At 37.0% G+C, this 19,975-nt stretch overlaps 2 protein-coding genes across 4 annotated transcripts in view; both read right to left on the bottom strand.

The window, feature by feature from the left end:
- LOC133659679 (rap guanine nucleotide exchange factor-like 1) overlaps window positions 1-15,272 on the bottom strand; it is a 24,752-nt gene extending 9,480 nt beyond the window's left edge. Inside the window, exons 1-3 of one of the 3 annotated variants that reach the window (XM_062062263.1) lie at window positions 15,227-15,268; window positions 14,932-15,171; window positions 14,637-14,875 (exon numbers count right to left, since the gene is read on the bottom strand). In XM_062062263.1, coding sequence (XP_061918247.1) covers window positions 14,637-14,875; window positions 14,932-15,107 — 415 coding nt within the window. In that variant the 5' untranslated portion in view covers window positions 15,108-15,171; window positions 15,227-15,268. Of the gene's footprint in view, window positions 1-14,636; window positions 14,876-14,931 lie in introns of all 3 variants that reach the window. The other 2 variants (XM_062062261.1, XM_062062260.1) reach the window with 2 other exon arrangements.
- A 169-nt stretch (window positions 15,273-15,441) lies between these two features.
- Window positions 15,442-19,975, bottom strand: part of LOC133659678 (protein CASC3-like) — a 31,331-nt gene continuing 26,797 nt past the window's right edge. The window contains exons 10-11 of the mRNA XM_062062259.1: window positions 18,316-18,482; window positions 15,442-15,790 (exon numbers count right to left, since the gene is read on the bottom strand). Of these exons, the coding sequence (XP_061918243.1) occupies window positions 15,644-15,790; window positions 18,316-18,482 (314 nt within the window). The 3' untranslated portion in view covers window positions 15,442-15,643. The remainder of the gene's footprint in view (window positions 15,791-18,315; window positions 18,483-19,975) is intronic.

Below are 19,975 nucleotides of genomic sequence, written 5' to 3'. Positions count from 1 at the left end.
ACAATGAAGACTGCAAAGAAGAAAGCTGTAGGTGGGATCGGTGTATTAGCGGCTGGCTGCAGCCACACAACCAGGAGGACTTGGATAGCAGACGCCTAGCTGATGCTAGCCGCCAACCGCATGGATGATCGGGTGAAGTCCATCGTCGCTCCATCGATCGCTGGAACGCAGGTGAGCACGGGTGTTGATGAGCAGATGAGGGCTGGCTGGCGTAGGTGGATAGCTAATGTTTTTAGCATAGCTCTGTGAGGTCCAGTTGCTAAGTTAGCTTCAATGGCGTCGTTAGCACAGCATTGTTAAGCTTCACCAGGCGGTACAGCATTAACCGTGTAGTTACATGTCCACGGTTTAATAGTATTGTTGATCTTCTGTCTATCCTTCCAGTCAGGGGTTTATTTCTTTTGTTTCTATCTGCATTTAAGCACGATGCTATCACGTTAGCTCCGTAGCTAAAGTGCTTCGTCGATGTATTGTCGTGGAGATAAAAGTCACTGTGAATGTCCATTTGGCGTTCTGGACTCTCATTTTCAAGAGGATATAGTATCCCAGGTGGTTTCAAATACAAATCTGTGATCCACAATAGAAAAAGGAGAGAGTGTGGAATCCAATGAGCCAGCTTGTACCTAAGTTACGGTCAGAGTGAAAAAAGATACGTCCTGCACTGCACTCTAGTCCTTCACTCTCACGTTCCTCATCCACGAATCTTTCACCCTGGCTCAAATTAATGGGGTAATCGTCGCTTTCTCGGTCCTAATCTCTCTCGCTGCTGGTGTAAACAATGGAGAAATGTGAGGAGCCTTTCAACCTGTGACGTCACGCTACTTCCGCTACAGGCAAGGCTTTTTTATCAGAGACCAAAAGTTGCAAACTTTATCGTCGATGTTCTCTACTAAATCCTTTCAGCAAAAATATGGCAATATCGCGAAATGATCAAGTATGACACATAGAATGGATCTGCTATTCCCGTTTAAAGGCCTACTGAAATGATTTTTTTTTATTTAAACGGGAATAGCAGATCCATTCTATGTGTCATACTTGATCATTTCGCGATATTGCCATATTTTTGCTGAAAGGATTTAGTAGAGAAAATCGACGATAAAGTTTGCAACTTTTGCTCGCTGATAAAAAAAAGCCTTGCCTGTAGCGGAAGTAGCGTGACGTCACAGGAGCTAGTATTCCTCACAATTCCCCGTTGTTTACAATGGAGCGAGAGAGATTCGGACCGAGAAAGTGATGATTACCCCATTAATTTGAGCCAGGATGAAAGATTTGTGGATGAGGAACGTGAGAGTGAAGGACTTGAGAGACAGTGATGGACGTATCTTTTTTCGCTCTGAGCGTAACTTAGGTACAAGCTGGCTCATTGGATTCCACACTCTCTCCTTTTTATATTGTGGATCACGGATTTGTATTTGAAAGCACCTGGGATACTATATCCTCTTGAAAATGAGAGTCCACAACGCCAAATGGACATTCACAGTGACTTTTATCTCCATGACAATACATCGGCGAAATGCTTTAGCTACGGAGCTAACATGATAGCATCTTGCTTTAACTGCATATAGAAACAAAAGAAATAAACCCCTGACTGGAAGTATAGATAGAAAATCAACAATACTATTAAACCGTGGACATGTAAATACACGGTTAATGCTTTCCAGGCTGGCAAAGGTTAACAATGCTGTTGCTAACGACGCCATTGAAGCTAACTTAGCAACTTAGCAACCTGACTGCACAGAGCTATGCTAAAAACATTAGCTCTCCACCTACGCTAGACAGCCCTTATCTGCTCATCAACACCCGTGCTCACCTGCGTTCCAGCGATCGGCAGAAGGACGAAGGACTTCACCCGATGCGTTTGGCAGCCCGGAGACGTAGGAAGTCAAGGTGAGGTCGGCGGCTAGCGCGGCTGCTCTCCAACAAAGTCCTCCTGGTTGTGTTGCTGTAGTCCGCTGCTAATACACCGATCCCACCTACAACTGTCTTCTTTGCAGCCTTCATTGTTCATTAAACAAATTGCAAAAGATGTCCAGAATACTGTGGAATTATGAAATGAAAACAGAGCTTTTTGTATAGGATTCTACGGGGTACCATAACTTCCATTATACTGACTTCGTCACGCGCATACGTCATCATACCGTGACGTTTCAGCCGGATATTTCCCGGGAAATTTTAAATGTCACTTTATAAGTTAACCGGGCCGTATTGGCATGTGTTGCAATGTTAAGATGTCATCATTGATATATAAACTATCAGACTGCGTGGTCGCTAGTAGTGGCTTTCAGTAGGCCTTTCCATGTGTTATACCCAGTTTACCCTAGGGCAACAACGTTAATATATGTGTGATGAAACATGATTATGTGCATGAGTGTATATGTGCATATGTACTTGTATATGTACAGTATGTGTATATGTGTGTTTGTACAGTGAATGTATATGTACAGTATGTGTACAGTATATGTATATTTGTACAGTGAATGTATATGTACAGTATGTTTACAGTATATGTATATTTGTACAGTGAATGTATATGTACAGTATGTGTACAGTATATGTATGTTTGTACAGTGAATGTATATGTACAGTATGTGTACAGTATATGTATATTTGTACAGTGAATGTATATGTACAGTATGTGTACAGTATATGTATGTTTGTACAGTGAATGTATATGTACAGTATGTGTACAGTATATGTATATTTGTACAGTGAATGTATATGTGTGAAAAGCTAAAAAGTATGGGAGGCTTTTTAAAAACATGTAAAGGAGAATCATCTCCAGTTTGGCTCCAATTGAGACATGGTTGAATTCTGGATGATTGATGAGCCTTTTGTGTATTGCTGCACCATGTTAAGGACATTAATGAGTGCAGTATTGCTGCACCATGTTAAGGACATTAATGAGTGCAGTATTGCTGCACCATGTTAAGGACATTAATGAGTGCAGTATTGCTGCACCATGTTAAGGACATTAATGAGTGCAGTATTGCTGCACCATGTTAAGGACATTAATGAGTGCACCCCAGATCCCACCTCACTCCTACCCACTTCTCTAAAGTGGGCTGGCTCAAGGTGGAGGACAGAGTAAAACAACTTGCACTGAGCCTAGTCTATAAAATCCACTACACCTCCCTGATACCGAAGTACATGTCAAACTACTTCCTTAACGTAAATGACCGCCATAACCACAACACCAGGGGGAGCTCCACTAACCACGTTAAACCCAGATTCTGAACTAACAAAGGTCTTAACTCATTCTCTTTCTATGCCACATCAACGTGGAATGCGCTCCCCACAGGTATAAAAGAAAGGGCATCTCTATCCTCCTTCAAAACCGCAATAAAAGTTCACCTCCAGGCAGCTACAACCCTAAACTAACACCCTCCCCGGATTGCTAATAATCAAATGTAAACAATCAAATGCAGATACCTTTTCTTTTTCTTATGCCTTCTGATCTCTCTCTCTCTCTCTCTCTCTCTCTCTCTCTCTATGTCCACTACTTGATGTCCATACCCCCACCCCCCCACCCCACCCCCCCTCCACACTCCTGATTGTAAATAATGTAAATAATTCAATGTGATTATCTTGTGTGATGACTGTATTATGATGATAGTATATATGATAGTATATATCTGTATCATGAATCCATTTAAGTGGACCCCGACTTAAACAAGTTGAAAAACTTATTGGGGTGTTACCATTTAGTGGTCAATTGTACGGAATATGTACTTCACTGTGCAACCTACTAATAAAAGTCTCAATCACTCAATCAAAAAGGTGTTTGTGGCTTCATGTCAATATTTGCCTGCTGGATCTTTTTCCATGTTTTGTTATTTGAAATATAATTAGTATGAGTAACTCATACTAATATAATATAATTAATATAATTAGTATGAGTTACTCATACTAATATAATATAATTAATATAATTAGTATGAGTAACTCATACTAATATAATATAATTAATATAATTAGTATGAGTTACTCATACTAATATAATATAATATAATTAATATAATTAGTATGAGTAACTCATACTAATATAATATAATTAATATAATTAGTATGAGTTACTCATACTAATATAATATAATTAATATAATTAGTATGAGTTACTAGTTTGGCAGAAAAGTAACATTGTATTTCTGGACTGTACATGTCAACAAGTCAATAAACTAATAATAACAATGGCACTTCTTATATTAGCAATAGTAGTATAATTAGTAGGATTATTATTGTTACAAATAAACTACTTTTAATACTACCAATAATGAATATAAATAATACATTATTATAATAATATTATAATGTGTGAATGAGTGTGGATTTGAATCAGCAACAGGAAAAGAATGGTGTGTGTGTGTGTGTGTGTGTGTGTGTGTGTGTGTGTGTGTGTGTGTGTGCGCATGTGTGAGTGTCTCAACAGGCACCAACATGAACTCACCCACGCGTACACACACACACACACACACACACACACACACACACACACACACACACACACACACACACACACACACACACACACACACACACACACACACATTTCTGTACCAACATGCAGGAACACACTGGAAGAGAAATAAGCAGTGATTATATAAAGTATGCATACACACACACTGGAAGAGAAATAAGCAGAGGACCAGTGATTACATAACACACACACACACACACACACACACACACACACACACACACACACACACACACACACACACACAGACACACACACACACACACACACACACACACACACACACCTCAACTGTTGTCTGCAAAGACATTTTGTTCATTCCTCTTGAAATGTTTGGTACTGAATGAAATATTTAGAATGTTTGCAGTCTTGTGTTCATTTCTTTCTCAAGTAAGCATCACAGTCAACATCTTCTTATTGCACATACAATATATTGAAGATGAAGAGGAGTATAATAAGCAGGTGTGCTAGTATTCCAGTTGAGGTGATCCAGGATCTCCAAGCTGATGCATGACTTCTTACAAGGACATTTAGTATACTAGAGTATCTATTAGAGCTCATCAAAGTACTTACAAGGACATTTAGTATACAAGAGTATCTATTAGAGCTCATCAAAGTACTTACAAGGACATTTAGTATACTAGAGTATCTATTAGAGCTCATCAAAGTACTTACAAGGACATTTAGTATACTAGAGTATCTATTAGAGCTCATCAAAGTACTTACAAGGACATTTAGTATACTAGAGTATCTATTAGAGCTCATCAAAGTACTTACAAGGACATTTAGTATACAAGAGTATCTATTAGAGCTCATCAAAGTACTTACAAGGACATTTAGTATACTAGAGTATCTATTAGAGCTCATCAAAGTACTTACAAGGACATTTAGTATACTAGAGTATCTATTAGAGCTCATCAAAGTACTTACAAGGACATTTAGTATACTACAGTATCTATTAGAGCTCATCAAAGTACTTACAAGGACATTTAGTATACTAGAGTATCTATTAGAGCTCATCAAAGTACTTACAAGGACATTTAGTATACTAGAGTATCTATTAGAGCTCATCAAAGTACTTACAAGGACATTTAGTATACTAGAGTATCTATTAGAGCTCATCAAAGTACTTACAAGGACATTTAGTATACTAGAGTATCTATTAGAGCTCATCAAAGTACTTACAAGGACATTTAGTATACTAGAGTATCTATTAGAGCTCATCAAAGTACTTAGAAGGACATTTAGTATACTAGAGTATCTATTAGAGCTCATCAAAGTACTTACAAGGACATTTAGTATACTAGAGTATCTATTAAAGCTCATCAAAGTACTTACAAGGACATTTAGTATACTAGAGTATCTATTAGAGCTCATCAAAGTACTTACAAGGACATTTAGTATACTAGAGTATCTATTAGAGCTCATCAAAGTACTTACAAGGACATTTAGTATACTAGAGTATCTATTAGAGCTCATCAAAGTACTTACAAGGACATTTAGTATACTAGAGTATCTATTAGAGCTCATCAAAGTACTTACAAGGACATTTAGTATACTAGAGTATCTATTAGAGCTCATCAAAGTACTTACAAGGACATTTAGTATACTAGAGTATCTATTAGAGCTCATCAAAGTACTTACAAGGACATTTAGTATACTAGAGTATCTATTAGAGCTCATCAAAGTACTTACAAGGACATTTAGTATACTAGAGTATCTATTAGAGCTCATCAAAGTACTTACAAGGACATTTAGTATACTAGAGTATCTATTAGAGCTCATCAAAGTACTTACAAGGACATTTAGTATACTAGAGTATCTATTAGAGCTCATCAAAGTACTTACAAGGACATTTAGTATACTAGAGTATCTATTAGAGCTCATCAAAGTACTTACAAGGACATTTAGTATACTTCTACTAATGACTGTACCTGACCTAGTACACATATACTAATGACTGTACCTGACCTAGTACACATATACTAATGACTGTACCTGACCTAGTACACATATACTAATTACTGTACCTGACCTAGTACACATATACTAATTACTGTACCTGACCTAGTACACATATACTAATTACTGTACCTGACCTAGTACACTTATACTAATTACTGTACCTGACCTAGTACACTTATACTAATTACTGTACCTGACCTAGTACACTTATACTAATTACTGTACCTGACCTAGTACACTTATACTAATTACTGTACCTGACCTAGTACACATATACTAATTACTGTACCTGACCTAGTACACATATACTAATTACTGTACCTGACCTAGTACACATATACTAATTACTGTACCTGACCTAGTACACATATACTAATTACTGTACCTGACCTAGTACACATATACTAATAACTAGTGAGGAAACCTGAAATGTTAAAGTTGATTTGGAACACTTTCAGTATGATACTTGACATATTTTCATTTCTCAAAGTATATTTAATCCTACTCCTTTCCCACTTCCTAGTAGGGTTGTAGGGTATACCGGTACTAGTAGTAAATAGCTAAAGTTATACCTCTGTTTAAAACTGGGAGCAAACACCACTTCACAAACTATAGACCCGTCTCTTTACTTCCACAATTCTCTAAAATATTAGAAAAACTATTCAATAACAGGTTAGATGCATTTCTAGAAAAGCATAAATGACTCAATATGGGTTTAGATCAAACAGATCTACATCAATGGCAATAGTTGAAACAATAGAGGAAATCACAAATGCCATAGAAAAGAAACAATATGCAATGGGAATATTTATTGATCTAAAAAAAGCATTTGACACAATTAACCATGATATATTAATCAATAAAATGGAAAAGTATGGAATCAGGGGAGTTGTATTGGATTGGCTTAAAAGTTACTTAAATAAGAGACAACAGTTTGTGAAGTTGGGGGATTGCTGTTCATCATGTTTGGATATTGCTTGTGGTGTCCCCCAGGGGTCAGTGTTGGGGCCAAAACTGTTCATCCTGTATATCAATGATATATGTCAAGTGTCTACATTATTGAAATTAGTGTTATTTGCTGATGACACTGATATTTTTTGTTCAGGGGATGACTTAAATCAGTTGCAGGAAGTCATTATGGAAGAAATTAGTAAACTAAAAACTTGGTTTGACTATAATAAATTGTCATTAAACCTGACTAAGACTAAGTTAATGCTGTTTGGAAAGAGGACATGTGAAACAAGGGTGCAGATACAAATAGATGGAGTGGATATTGAAAGGGTTTTTGAAATAAAATTCCTTGGAATTACAATTGACGATCAAATTAACTGGAAATGACATATAAAACATGTACAATCTAAGCTGTCAAGAAGCATCTCAGTAATAAATAAAGCAAAGCAGGTTCTGGATCACAAATCACTCCACATTCTTTACTGTTCATTAGTTTGACCATATTTAACCTACTGTGTGGAAGTCTGGGGGAATAATTATAAAAGATCATTAAATTCAATGACTATACTTCAGAAAAGAGCTGTACGGATCATCAACAAGGTTGGATATCTGGACCATACTCACTCACTATTCTTACAGTCAAAAATATTGAAATTTAATGATATTATTTTGTATCAAACTGCACAAATAACGTATAAAGCCAAAATAAATAAACTCCCAGGAAGCATTCAAAAATTGTTCAGCACACGAGAGGGCGGTTATAATTTAAGGGGGAATTTAAATTTCAAAATGCTTAGTTATAGAACGACCATTAAAAGTTTTTGTATTTCAATTTGTGGAGTGAAATTATGGAATGGTTTGAATGTGGAGTTAAAGCAATGTCCAAACATAAACCAGTTTAAAAAGAAGTATAAGTACATGGTATTCCAGAGGTACAGAGATGAAGAAGGGCTTTGATATTGGCTTGTTTGTGTTACACAAGAGTGTGGGGCTGCCCATTGAGGCAGTGGTGCTGTTGTGGTGGCATCATACCATTTCCATCATCACTAGTGGTAATGATGTGGCTATGTATGTGTGTAGTGTGCATATGTATGTATATATCTATGATGTATGTACAGTATATACAAGTTCTTTGAGTTTGTACATTGAGTGAACAGGTAGTTCTAGCTCAGAGTAATTTATGATTTAAAGAAAAGTGGTGGGATTAAATAAGTGTAAACTTCTTCTCACTCCTTTTCAAATATGTAAAAAAAAAAGAAGGAAAAAAAAAGAAAAGAAAAAGAAAGTCCAATGCTCATTTGTTTTTGTTTTTTATTCTCCATTGTTTTTCATTTTGTTATAATGGCTGTTAAGGCTATAGCACTGTATTGGATCAGGCTTGCTCTTGTTTTTATGTATATTTGAAATAAAAATATATCAATCAATCAATCAGTATAGTAAAGTGGTACTAGTATAGTATGGCAGTACTAATGAATCAAAAACGGTACTATACTCTGAAAAGTACCGCTTCCCCATTTTTTCCGGGCATGACAGCTTTAATGGACAAGACAGTGCGGCGTCACGTCATGACATTGCTGCTTTTACCAGCAGAGGAGCATGTTGGGCAGCGCACACACACAGAGTACTTACAAGCAGACACAGTGTGGAGACAGAAAAGCAGAGGAGCATGTTGGGCAGCGCACACACACAGAGTACTTACAAGCAGACACAGTGTGGAGACAGAAAAGCAGAGGAGCATGTTGGGCAGCGCACACACACAGAGTACTTACAAGCAGACACAGTGTGGAGACAGAAAAGCAGAGGAGCATGTTGGGCAGCGCACACACACAGAGTACTTACAAGCAGACACAGTGTGTAGACAGAAAAGCAGAGGAGCATGTTGGGCAGCGCACACACACAGAGTACTTACAAGCAGACACAGTGTGTAGACAGAAAAGCAGAGGAGCATGTATGGCAGCGCACACACACAGAGTACTTACAAGCAGACACAGTGTGTAGACAGAAAAGCAGAGGAGCATGTATGGCAGCGCACACACACAGAGTACTTACAAGCAGACACAGTGTGTAGCCAGAAAGGGAGAATGGACACATGTTGGTGAAGTAAAGATAAAGGTGAAGTTCTAACACTGAAACACCCTCAGGAAGAGCTGCTTTAACACATGGCTAACATCCATCCACAGTGTTTTAGCTGCTTCTAAATCACTAATCCTGGTCTCCATGGCGACAAATAAAGTAAGTTTCTTACTTAATTGGGAGGACGAGGAATAGCTAAACATGCTTCACTCCACACCTTAGGAGGATACAATACTACTCAGTGGCCTAGTGGTTAGAGCTGAGATGGGTAGGTTGTGAGTTCAAACCCCGGCCGAGTCATACCAAAGACTATACCAATGGGAGCCATGACCTCCCTGCTTGGCACTCAGCATCAAGGCTTGGAATTGGGGGTAAAATCACCAAAAATGATTCCCGGGTGTGGCCACTGCTGATGCTCACTGCTCCCCTCACCTCCCAGGAGGTGATCAAGGGTGATGGGTCAAATGGAGAGGATAATTTCGCCACACCTAGTGTGTGTGTGACAATCATTGCTACTTTCACTTTCACTTTATCAATAGCTCAACGGCATCACCGCTAACAAAAGCTAGCTTGCCTGAATGTAAACAAACGCCAGGGTGGATCTACACTTGACATCTACTGTAATGATACCAAGTACAAGAGTCCATACTACTATGATTACATCTACATATTATTATTTTTTTAATTCATATATTTATAAAGTCAGTAAATATGTCCCTGGACACATGAGGACTCTGAATATGAACAATGTATGATCCTGTAACTACTTGGTATCACATCCATACCTAAATGTGTGGTATCATCCACAACTAATGTCAAGTATCACAGAAGAGAAGAATAAGTGATTATTACATTTGAACAGAAGTGTAGATAGAACATGTTCAAACTGAAAATAAGCAGATATTAACAGTAAATGAACAAGTAGATTACTAATCCATTTGTTACAGTTTGTCCCTCATAATGTGTACAAAATAATAGGTGTATAAATGACACAATATGTTACTGCAGACTAATTAGGAGTCTTTGTTTGTTTACTTACTACTAAAAGACAAGTTGTCTAGTATGTTCACTATTTGATTGAAGGACTAAATAACATTAATAAACATATGTTTCATGTACACTAACATGTACTCTAACAATTATAAACATATGTTTCATGTACACTAACATGTACTCTAACATTAATAAACATATGTTTCATGTACACTAACATGTACTCTAACATTAATAAACATATGTTTCATGTACACTAACATGTACTCTAACATTAATAAACATATGTTTCATGTACACTAACATGTACTCTAACATTAATAAACATATGTTTCATGTACACTAACATGTACTCTAACATTAATAAACATATGTTTCATGTACACTAACATGTACTCTAACATTAATAAACATATGTTTCATGTACACTAACATGTACTCTAACATTAATAAACATATGTTTCATGTACACTAACATGTACTCTAACAATAATAAACATATGTTTCATGTACACTGACATGTACTCTAACATTAATAAACATATGTTTCATGTACACTGACATATAATATATATATTAAAGTTGTTCTGTTGAATTTTCTTCCAGGATAATGAGCAGCAGCAGACTGAATGTTACAATCCAACAACCTGAAGACATCCTCAGCTTGAATCTATCAAATTGATCCTGCTTACTCCACACACTAAGAACTGAATGACTTAGCCCAGGATCTGACTCCACACGCTAAGAACTGAATGACTTAGCCCAGGATCTGACTCCACACACTAAGAACTGAATGACTTAGCCCAGGATCTGACTCCACACACTAAGAACTGAATGACTTAGCCCAGGATCTGACTCCACACACTAAGAACTGAATGACTTAGCCCAGGATCTGACTCCACACACTAAGAACTGAATGACTTAGCCCAGGATCTGAGGAGTCAACTCAGACTTCACATTCCCCAAAAGCTGGAAGAAGTTTCCATCACCACTACTTCCACTGAGTGAACAGAGAGAGAACTAAAAGAATGTGGCTCATTTACTACATTTGGAAACAATTGGAATAATATTTAGCACGTTTGGAAACAATTGAAATAATATTTACCACATTTGGAAACAATTGGAATAATATTTAGCACGTTTGGAAACAATTGAAATAATATTTACCCCATTTGGAAACAATTGGAATAATATTTAGCACGTTTGGAAACAATTGGAATAATATTTAGTACGTTTGGAAACAATTGGAATAATATATAGTACATTTGGAAACTATTGGAATAATATTTAGTACGTTTGGAAACAATTGGAATAATATATAGTACATTTGGAAACTATTGGAATAATATTTAGTACATTTGGAAACAATTGGAATAATATATAGTACATTTGGAAACTATTGGAATAATATTTAGTACATTTGGAAACAATTGGAATAATATTTAGTACATTTGGAAACTATTGGAATAATATATAGTACATTTGGAAACAATTGGAATAATATATAGTACATTTGGAAACTATTGGAATAATATTTAGTACATTTGGAAACAATTGGAATAATATTTAGTATGTTTGGAAACAATTGGAATAATATATAGTACATTTGGAAACAATTGGAATAATATTTAGCACGTTTGGAAACAATTGGAATAATATTTAGTATGTTTGGAAACAATTGGAATAATATTTAGTATGTTTGGAAACAATTGGAATAATATTTAGTACATTTGGAAACTATTGGAATAATATTTAGTACGTTTGGAAACAATTGGAATAATATATAGTACATTTGGAAACTATTGGAATAATATATAGTACATTTGGAAACAATTGGAATAATATTTAGTACATTTGGAAACTATTGGAATAATATTTAGTACTTTTGGAAATAATATATAGTACATTTGGAAACTATTGGAATAATATATAGTACATTTGGAAACAATTGGAATACTATTTAGCACGTTTGGAAACAATTGGAATAATATTTAGCACGTTTGGAAACAATTGGAATAATATTTAGTACGTTTGTAAACAATTGGAATAATATATAGTACATTTGGAAACTATTGGAATAATATTTAGTACGTTTGGAAACAATTGGAATAATATTTAGTACGTTTGGAAATAATTGGAATAATATTTAGTACTTTTGGAAATAATTGGAATAATATATAGTACATTTGGAAACTATTGGAATAATATATAGTACATTTGGAAACAATTGGAATAATATTTAGTACGTTTGGAAACAATTGGAATAATATTTAGTACATTTGGAAATAATTGGAATAATATTTAATACGTTTGGAAACAATTGGAATAATATTTAGTACGTTTGGAAACAATTGGAATAATATATAGTACATTTGGAAACTATTGGAATAATATTTAGTACGTTTGGAAACAATTGGAATAATATATAGTACATTTGGAAACTATTGGAATAATATTTAGTACATTTGGAAACAATTGGAATAATATATAGTACATTTGGAAACTATTGGAATAATATTTAGTACATTTGGAAACAATTGGAATAATATTTAGTACATTTGGAAACTATTGGAATAATATATAGTACATTTGGAAACAATTGGAATAATATATAGTACATTTGGAAACTATTGGAATAATATTTAGTACATTTGGAAACAATTGGAATAATATTTAGTATGTTTGGAAACAATTGGAATAATATATAGTACATTTGGAAACAATTGGAATAATATTTAGCACGTTTGGAAACAATTGGAATAATATTTAGTATGTTTGGAAACAATTGGAATAATATTTAGTATGTTTGGAAACAATTGGAATAATATTTAGTACATTTGGAAACTATTGGAATAATATTTAGTACGTTTGGAAACAATTGGAATAATATATAGTACATTTGGAAACTATTGGAATAATATATAGTACATTTGGAAACAATTGGAATAATATTTAGTACATTTGGAAACTATTGGAATAATATTTAGTACTTTTGGAAATAATATATAGTACATTTGGAAACTATTGGAATAATATATAGTACATTTGGAAACAATTGGAATACTATTTAGCACGTTTGGAAACAATTGGAATAATATTTAGCACGTTTGGAAACAATTGGAATAATATTTAGTACGTTTGTAAACAATTGGAATAATATATAGTACATTTGGAAACTATTGGAATAATATTTAGTACGTTTGGAAACAATTGGAATAATATTTAGTACGTTTGGAAATAATTGGAATAATATTTAGTACTTTTGGAAATAATTGGAATAATATATAGTACATTTGGAAACTATTGGAATAATATATAGTACATTTGGAAACAATTGGAATAATATTTAGTACGTTTGGAAACAATTGGAATAATATTTAGTACATTTGGAAATAATTGGAATAATATTTAATACGTTTGGAAATAATTGGAATAATATTTAGTACTTTTGGAAATAATTGGAATAATATTTAGTACGTTTGGAAATAATTGGAATAATATTTAGTACTTTTGGAAATAATTGGAATAATATATAGTACATTTGGAAACAATTGCAATAATATTTAGTACGTTTGGAAATAATTGGAATAATATTTAGTACTTTTGGAAATAATTGGAATAATATATAGTACATTTGGAAACTATTGGAATAATATTTAGTACGTTTGGAAATAATTGGAATAATATATAGTACATTTGGAAACTATTGGAATAATATTTAGTACGTTTGGAAACAATTGGAATAATATATAGTACATTTGGAAACTATTGGAATAATATATAGTACATTTGGAAACAATTGGAATATTATTTAGTACGTTTGGAAATAATTGGAATAATATTTAGTACTTTTGGAAATAATTGGAATAATATATAGTACATTTGGAAACTATTGGAATAATATATAGTACATTTGGAAACAATTGGAATAATATTTAGCACGTTTGGAAACAATTGGAATAATATATAGTACATTTGGAAACAATTGGAATAATATATAGTACATTTGGAAACAATTGGAATAATATTTAGTACGTTTGGAAACAATTGCAATAATATATAGTACATTTGGAAACAATTGGAATAATATTGAGTACATTTGGAAACCATTGTAATAATATTAAGTACATTTGTAATCATATAGAGTACATTTGTAAAGGATTGTAATCATATTGAGTACCGGCGCAGTGTCCGTGGCGTAGTCCGGTGACGGTGTCCAGCAGGGCGAGGGTGATGTTTTCGGGCGTGTCGGCGGGAAGCGAGGCCCCGCCCCCGCCCCCGCCCCCGTCCACCACCACCAGGCTGGCCTCTGAACTCTGCTCGTCGCTGGACAAGGACGGACTCCGGACGTCTCCGCAGGCCGAGCCGTTAACGGGGGCGGCGGCGGAGGGCCAGGGGGGAAGGTCTTCGCTGTCAGGACTGCGGGGGTGAAAGGTCAGTGACGTCATCGTGTTGCGTAACGACGGCGGTCCTACCTGAACACCTCCCGGGCCTGCCCTCCGTCCGGAGACGTCTCCCTGAAGAACGGCACCACCCGGGACAGGCTGGCCCTTCGCCGCGACGCCGCGCTCCCCCCGCCGGCCTTGTCCAGAGCTCCGGCGCGGCTCTGCTTCTTCAGGAACTTCTCCAGCGGCTTCATCCCCGCCGGCATGGTGCGCTAAGGAGCGGAGAGGAGAGGAGAGGACGGGGCTGCCGGGCTACATCACGTCGACCAGGCGCGTTCACGTCGAGAGAGAGGACGGGGCTGCCGGGCTACATCACGTCGACCAGGCGCGTTCACGTCGACCAGGCGCGTTCACGCCGTGTTGCCGCAGCCGCCGAATGAGTACTACTCTGGCCCCGCCCCCACCTGATCTGCTGCAGTTGCGCGCTCCCGACTGCTTGCGCGCCGGAAAAAACGTCAAATTGATTTCCCTCTCCAGGAAGTGACGTGCTCGGCACGGCCACTAGAGGGCGTGGGAGTGCACATATTCAGGATTCCAACGTCAACTTGAAAAGCCGTCTTTATTAGGGAGGACTTTGAAGAAAATACAAGCCGACATGGAAACACAAGTAGACAGTCTTGGAATGCTGCTCCACGCCAACATGGCTGACAAAGTCTGAACGATGCTCCCGCCGCTTCTAAGACCTCGGCACAACAAACATTCTGAAGACTCACCTGTGGTCGGAGGTGAGGGGGGGGCGGGGTCACTCTGAGGCAAATGGCACTTCTGGAGGGGGGGGCTTGACAGTGACAGGCTGGGATGTGCGGCGGGGGGGCGAAGGTTTGGGCTGGGCCTGCTGCTGCACCGTGTCATAATAGGTCACGCCCCCATAGGTCACCTGGGACTGGCCCTGGAGGGAGCAGGAAGTGGTCATGTTGAGAGCAGGAAGTGCTAGTGTGTCTCAATATGGCGGCTGCACCTATGACGTCATGGCGGCCCCTTTCAAAAAGTGCTGAGTGGCCAACAAATGTGCATCCCTCTCATGTCCTAAGATCATTATTATGTCACCTTCATATTTGTACAACTTCAATGTACTCTCATCATAGTTACTGACAGTACAACTTCAATGTACTCTCATCATAGTTACTGACAGTACACCTTCATCAAGTAGTACTCATCATAGTTACTGACAGTACACCTTCATCAAGTAGTACTCATCATAGTTACTGACAGTACACCTTCATCAAGTAGTACTCATCATAGTTACTGACAGTACACCTTCATCAAGTAGTACTCTCATCATAGTTACTGACAGTACACCTTCATCAAGTAGTACTCATCATAGTTACTGACAGTACACCTTCATCAAGTAGTACTCATCATAGTTACTGACAGTACACCTTCATCAAGTAGTACTCATCATAGTTACTGACAGTACACCTTCATCAAGTAGTACTCTCATCATAGTTACTGACAGTACACCTTCATCAAGTAGTACTCATCATAGTTACTGACAGTACACCTTCATCAAGTAGTACTCATCATAGTTACTGACAGTACACCTTCATCAAGTAGTACTCATCATAGTTACTGACAGTACACCATCAAGTAGTACTCATCATAGTTACTGACAGTACACCTTCATCAAGTAGTACTCATCATAGTTACTGACAGTACACCTTCATCAAGTAGTACTCATCATAGTTACTGACAGTACACCTTCATCAAGTAGTACTCATCATAGTTACTGACAGTACACCTTCATCAAGTAGTACTCTCATCATAGTTACTGACAGTACACCTTCATCAAGTAGTACTCATAGTTACTGACAGTACACCTTCATCAAGTAGTACTCATCATAGTTACTGACAGTACACCTTCATCAAGTAGTACTCTCATCATAGTTACTGACAGTACACCTTCATCAAGTAGTACTCATCATAGTTACTGACAGTACACCTTCATCAAGTAGTACTCATCATAGTTACTGAAGATATTTGTTGACATTGATGAACAGATTGACTGCTGACCAGGTTACTTCATGTGTGTGTTTAACTTGTAGGGAGAAAATAGCAACAATCTAATGTTGAAGACATTTGCAAAAAAACACCAGCTGGAGAGGAGTGAAAATGAGCAGTTTTGGAAGTGAGCAAATAAACCTGCTGAGTGGTTGTGATTTCATGAATGCTATTTCATAAGTGGAGTGAAACTATACGTGGTGTTTTATGCTCACGTGGTGAAGGATGCCCACCCCTGGCTTGTCTGCATCCTTTAAAAGGTACATGTGCCACTACAACAAGCAGGCGTGGGATTTCAACTTCATGAAAAAGAGTGAAAATAAGCTGGGGATCTGCGGGCCGCGGGGCTGTTTATGTTTCTAAACTATTCCATGCATGTCAAAATATAAAGAGTAGAACAAAATGTCAGCTACTGTCTTGTTGTAAAACATCAATGAAAATGAAAGTTAGCATTTAGACAGACTAGACTGTAGCAAACATGTCTGCCACAATCATGTCTTCTTAAATGTGTATTCTAGTTTAGATGTGGGCTTACATGGTAAACAAGTTTTATCATATATTTGTCCAAATAGACACATTGTGGGTTTCCTGGACGTGGTCTACATGGCCAAAAGAAACATCTAAGGAAAAGAATCCCTCTGCCATCTTCCACTAGTTTTTTTATATAAATCTTGAATATTCCCTCTTCTCTTCTCAGACGCTCTCGTCATTTGGGATGTCTGTGTGATGTCACTTCCTGGTTCCATGACCCGCCCTATCTTGCCTCTGATTGGCCTGTCCCTAATGCTTTGCCCTAATCTTAACCAATGGTGACTCATCATAGTAAACAAGCAATCATGGATGTTTCTTATACAATCATCATTGATGTAGTTTGTCCCCTGCCCGTGGAGTTACACTAGTCCACTCTGTTCTTCTGTATAACATGTAGCTTAGCTAACCGCTACATGGGTCTAAAAATAGCTAAGCTACGGAAATCGCTACTTGTTTAAAAAGTAGCAAAGCTACTGGGAAATGTAGTAAAGCTACATAACTTCCATTTTTAATGGAAAACCCTAGTTTTTATCACTGGATGATCAAAAACCATACTCATTACGTAGTTGTTGGCAGGTATGGCAAAAAGACGGATCCAGATTTTAACACACATTGTAGGTGGGAAAAAACTACAAATAATTGTATTTTTACAGAGATAAAAAAGCGGGATTTCCGACTATAGACGTAAAAATCACATGGCTGAACAAGCATGAAAATAAATGAGGATAAGAGTTTTACATCTAGGACCACACCATTCTTCTCTTAAGTTTGTCATTATTGGACTTGGCGGGCCGTAAATGTAAGGGCAGGGACAAGAGACGTAAGTAGACTAGACTCATATGGCTCTCTGGCAGCTCATGTTTCTTTGGGGTGAAGATGGCGTACCTGAGGGGTAGGGTACATGGCAGGGTAAGGGAAAGTCATCACCCCTGGTGGAGGGTAGAAAGGTGGTGGAAGAAGTTGCTGCGGTTGCCCTGGCGACAGAGATACAGGTGGGCCTCCGTAGAGGGTGGGGTTAGTCATTGGGCCTCCTGATTGGTGGGGATGGAGACCTGAGAAAGTCAGAGAGATTATGGATGGTTATTATCAATAGTACTCACATTCATAACCAAGTTTTATTGTAAAGCATGAATACAAACAGCCACACAAGAAGAAACATGAGCCATATTGTTTTTATTTCAGCGTTTTAAGTGGGGGTATGATCATGATAAAGAAACATCATGCACATCCACTTCCTGTTGTCATTGGAGGAGCCACCTCTCAGGCTAGGAGAGCACAAATATTGCTCAGACAATACTCTGCTTATATGTCCTTTCCGAAAAATGGGAAGATATGTTGTAGTCATGTTAGCATTTCAAGGGGAATGTTGCTTATCACTCACAATCATTATGAAAGACATGACACATGATTGTTTTTTAATGCAATGTAAATATTAAATACATGTAAATAAAGGTCCACTTAAGTCTCCTATTGCGCCCATTAAATCCAATAACCATTCAAACAACAATACTCCATTTACATTTGCTGACTTGAATATTACCAAGTATCAGTAATATTGTTATTACAAACGTGATCACTTCCTGTGTGCCTATGTTGACATCATGGAGTGGTCTGCTGCTTCCTCGCTTCCCTGCTCCCTGTAAGTTTATTCTAGATCATATATCATGCCTCTCACCTGGACAGTAGAAAGCTGAGGACGTACTCTGACAAGTTGGAACACTTTGACAGCCACTTAGGACTCGGACATGGCGAAAACAACACCAAAATATGTCATTCTTCACCTAAATTCCCCGCCTCTTACCATCCAAAAAAAAAAAATCGCTGCCGTTGTGTCCTTGGGCAGGACACTTCACCTTTGCCCCCGGTGCCACTCACACCGGTGAATTGAATGATGAATGATAGGTGGTGGTCGGAGGGGCTGTTGGCGCAAATTGCAGCCACGCTTCCGTCAGTCTACCCCAGGGCAGCTGTGGCTATGAAAGTAGCTTACCACCACCAGGTGTGAATGAATGATGGCTTCTACATGTAAAGCAACTTTGGGTACTTAGAAAAGCGCTATACAAATCCCAGGTATTATTATTATTATTATTAAATGGGAATATATCAACTTCACCTAAATGGGAATATATCAACATCCTAGCAGTCAGCATCCTAATGACAGCAGACCTTGTACAGTAAGTGATGTTTTATTATGTTTGTCTGCAGTGAGTAACAATCAGCGATATTGTTAGGGGAAAAAATAGTGATGACTTTAATGCGCCGCGTATGCTTAAAATGATAAAAAATAAGTAAATATTATAAATGTTATTATATTACATACAGTATATACTTACATCATGTAAAATTACATACTATGAATGTTACTACATTGCATATATACTTACATCATGTATATATTACATGTTATTATGAATGTTACTACATGACATATATACTTACATCATGTATATATTACATGTTATTATGAATGTTACTACATTGCATATATACTTACATCATGTATATATTACATGTTATTATGAATGTTACTACATGACATATATAC

The sequence above is a fragment of the Entelurus aequoreus genome, linkage group LG11 (assembly GCF_033978785.1).
Source record: "Entelurus aequoreus isolate RoL-2023_Sb linkage group LG11, RoL_Eaeq_v1.1, whole genome shotgun sequence".
NCBI classification, from domain to species: domain Eukaryota; kingdom Metazoa; phylum Chordata; class Actinopteri; order Syngnathiformes; family Syngnathidae; genus Entelurus; species Entelurus aequoreus.
This window is presented reverse-complemented; position numbering and strand designations above follow the sequence as displayed.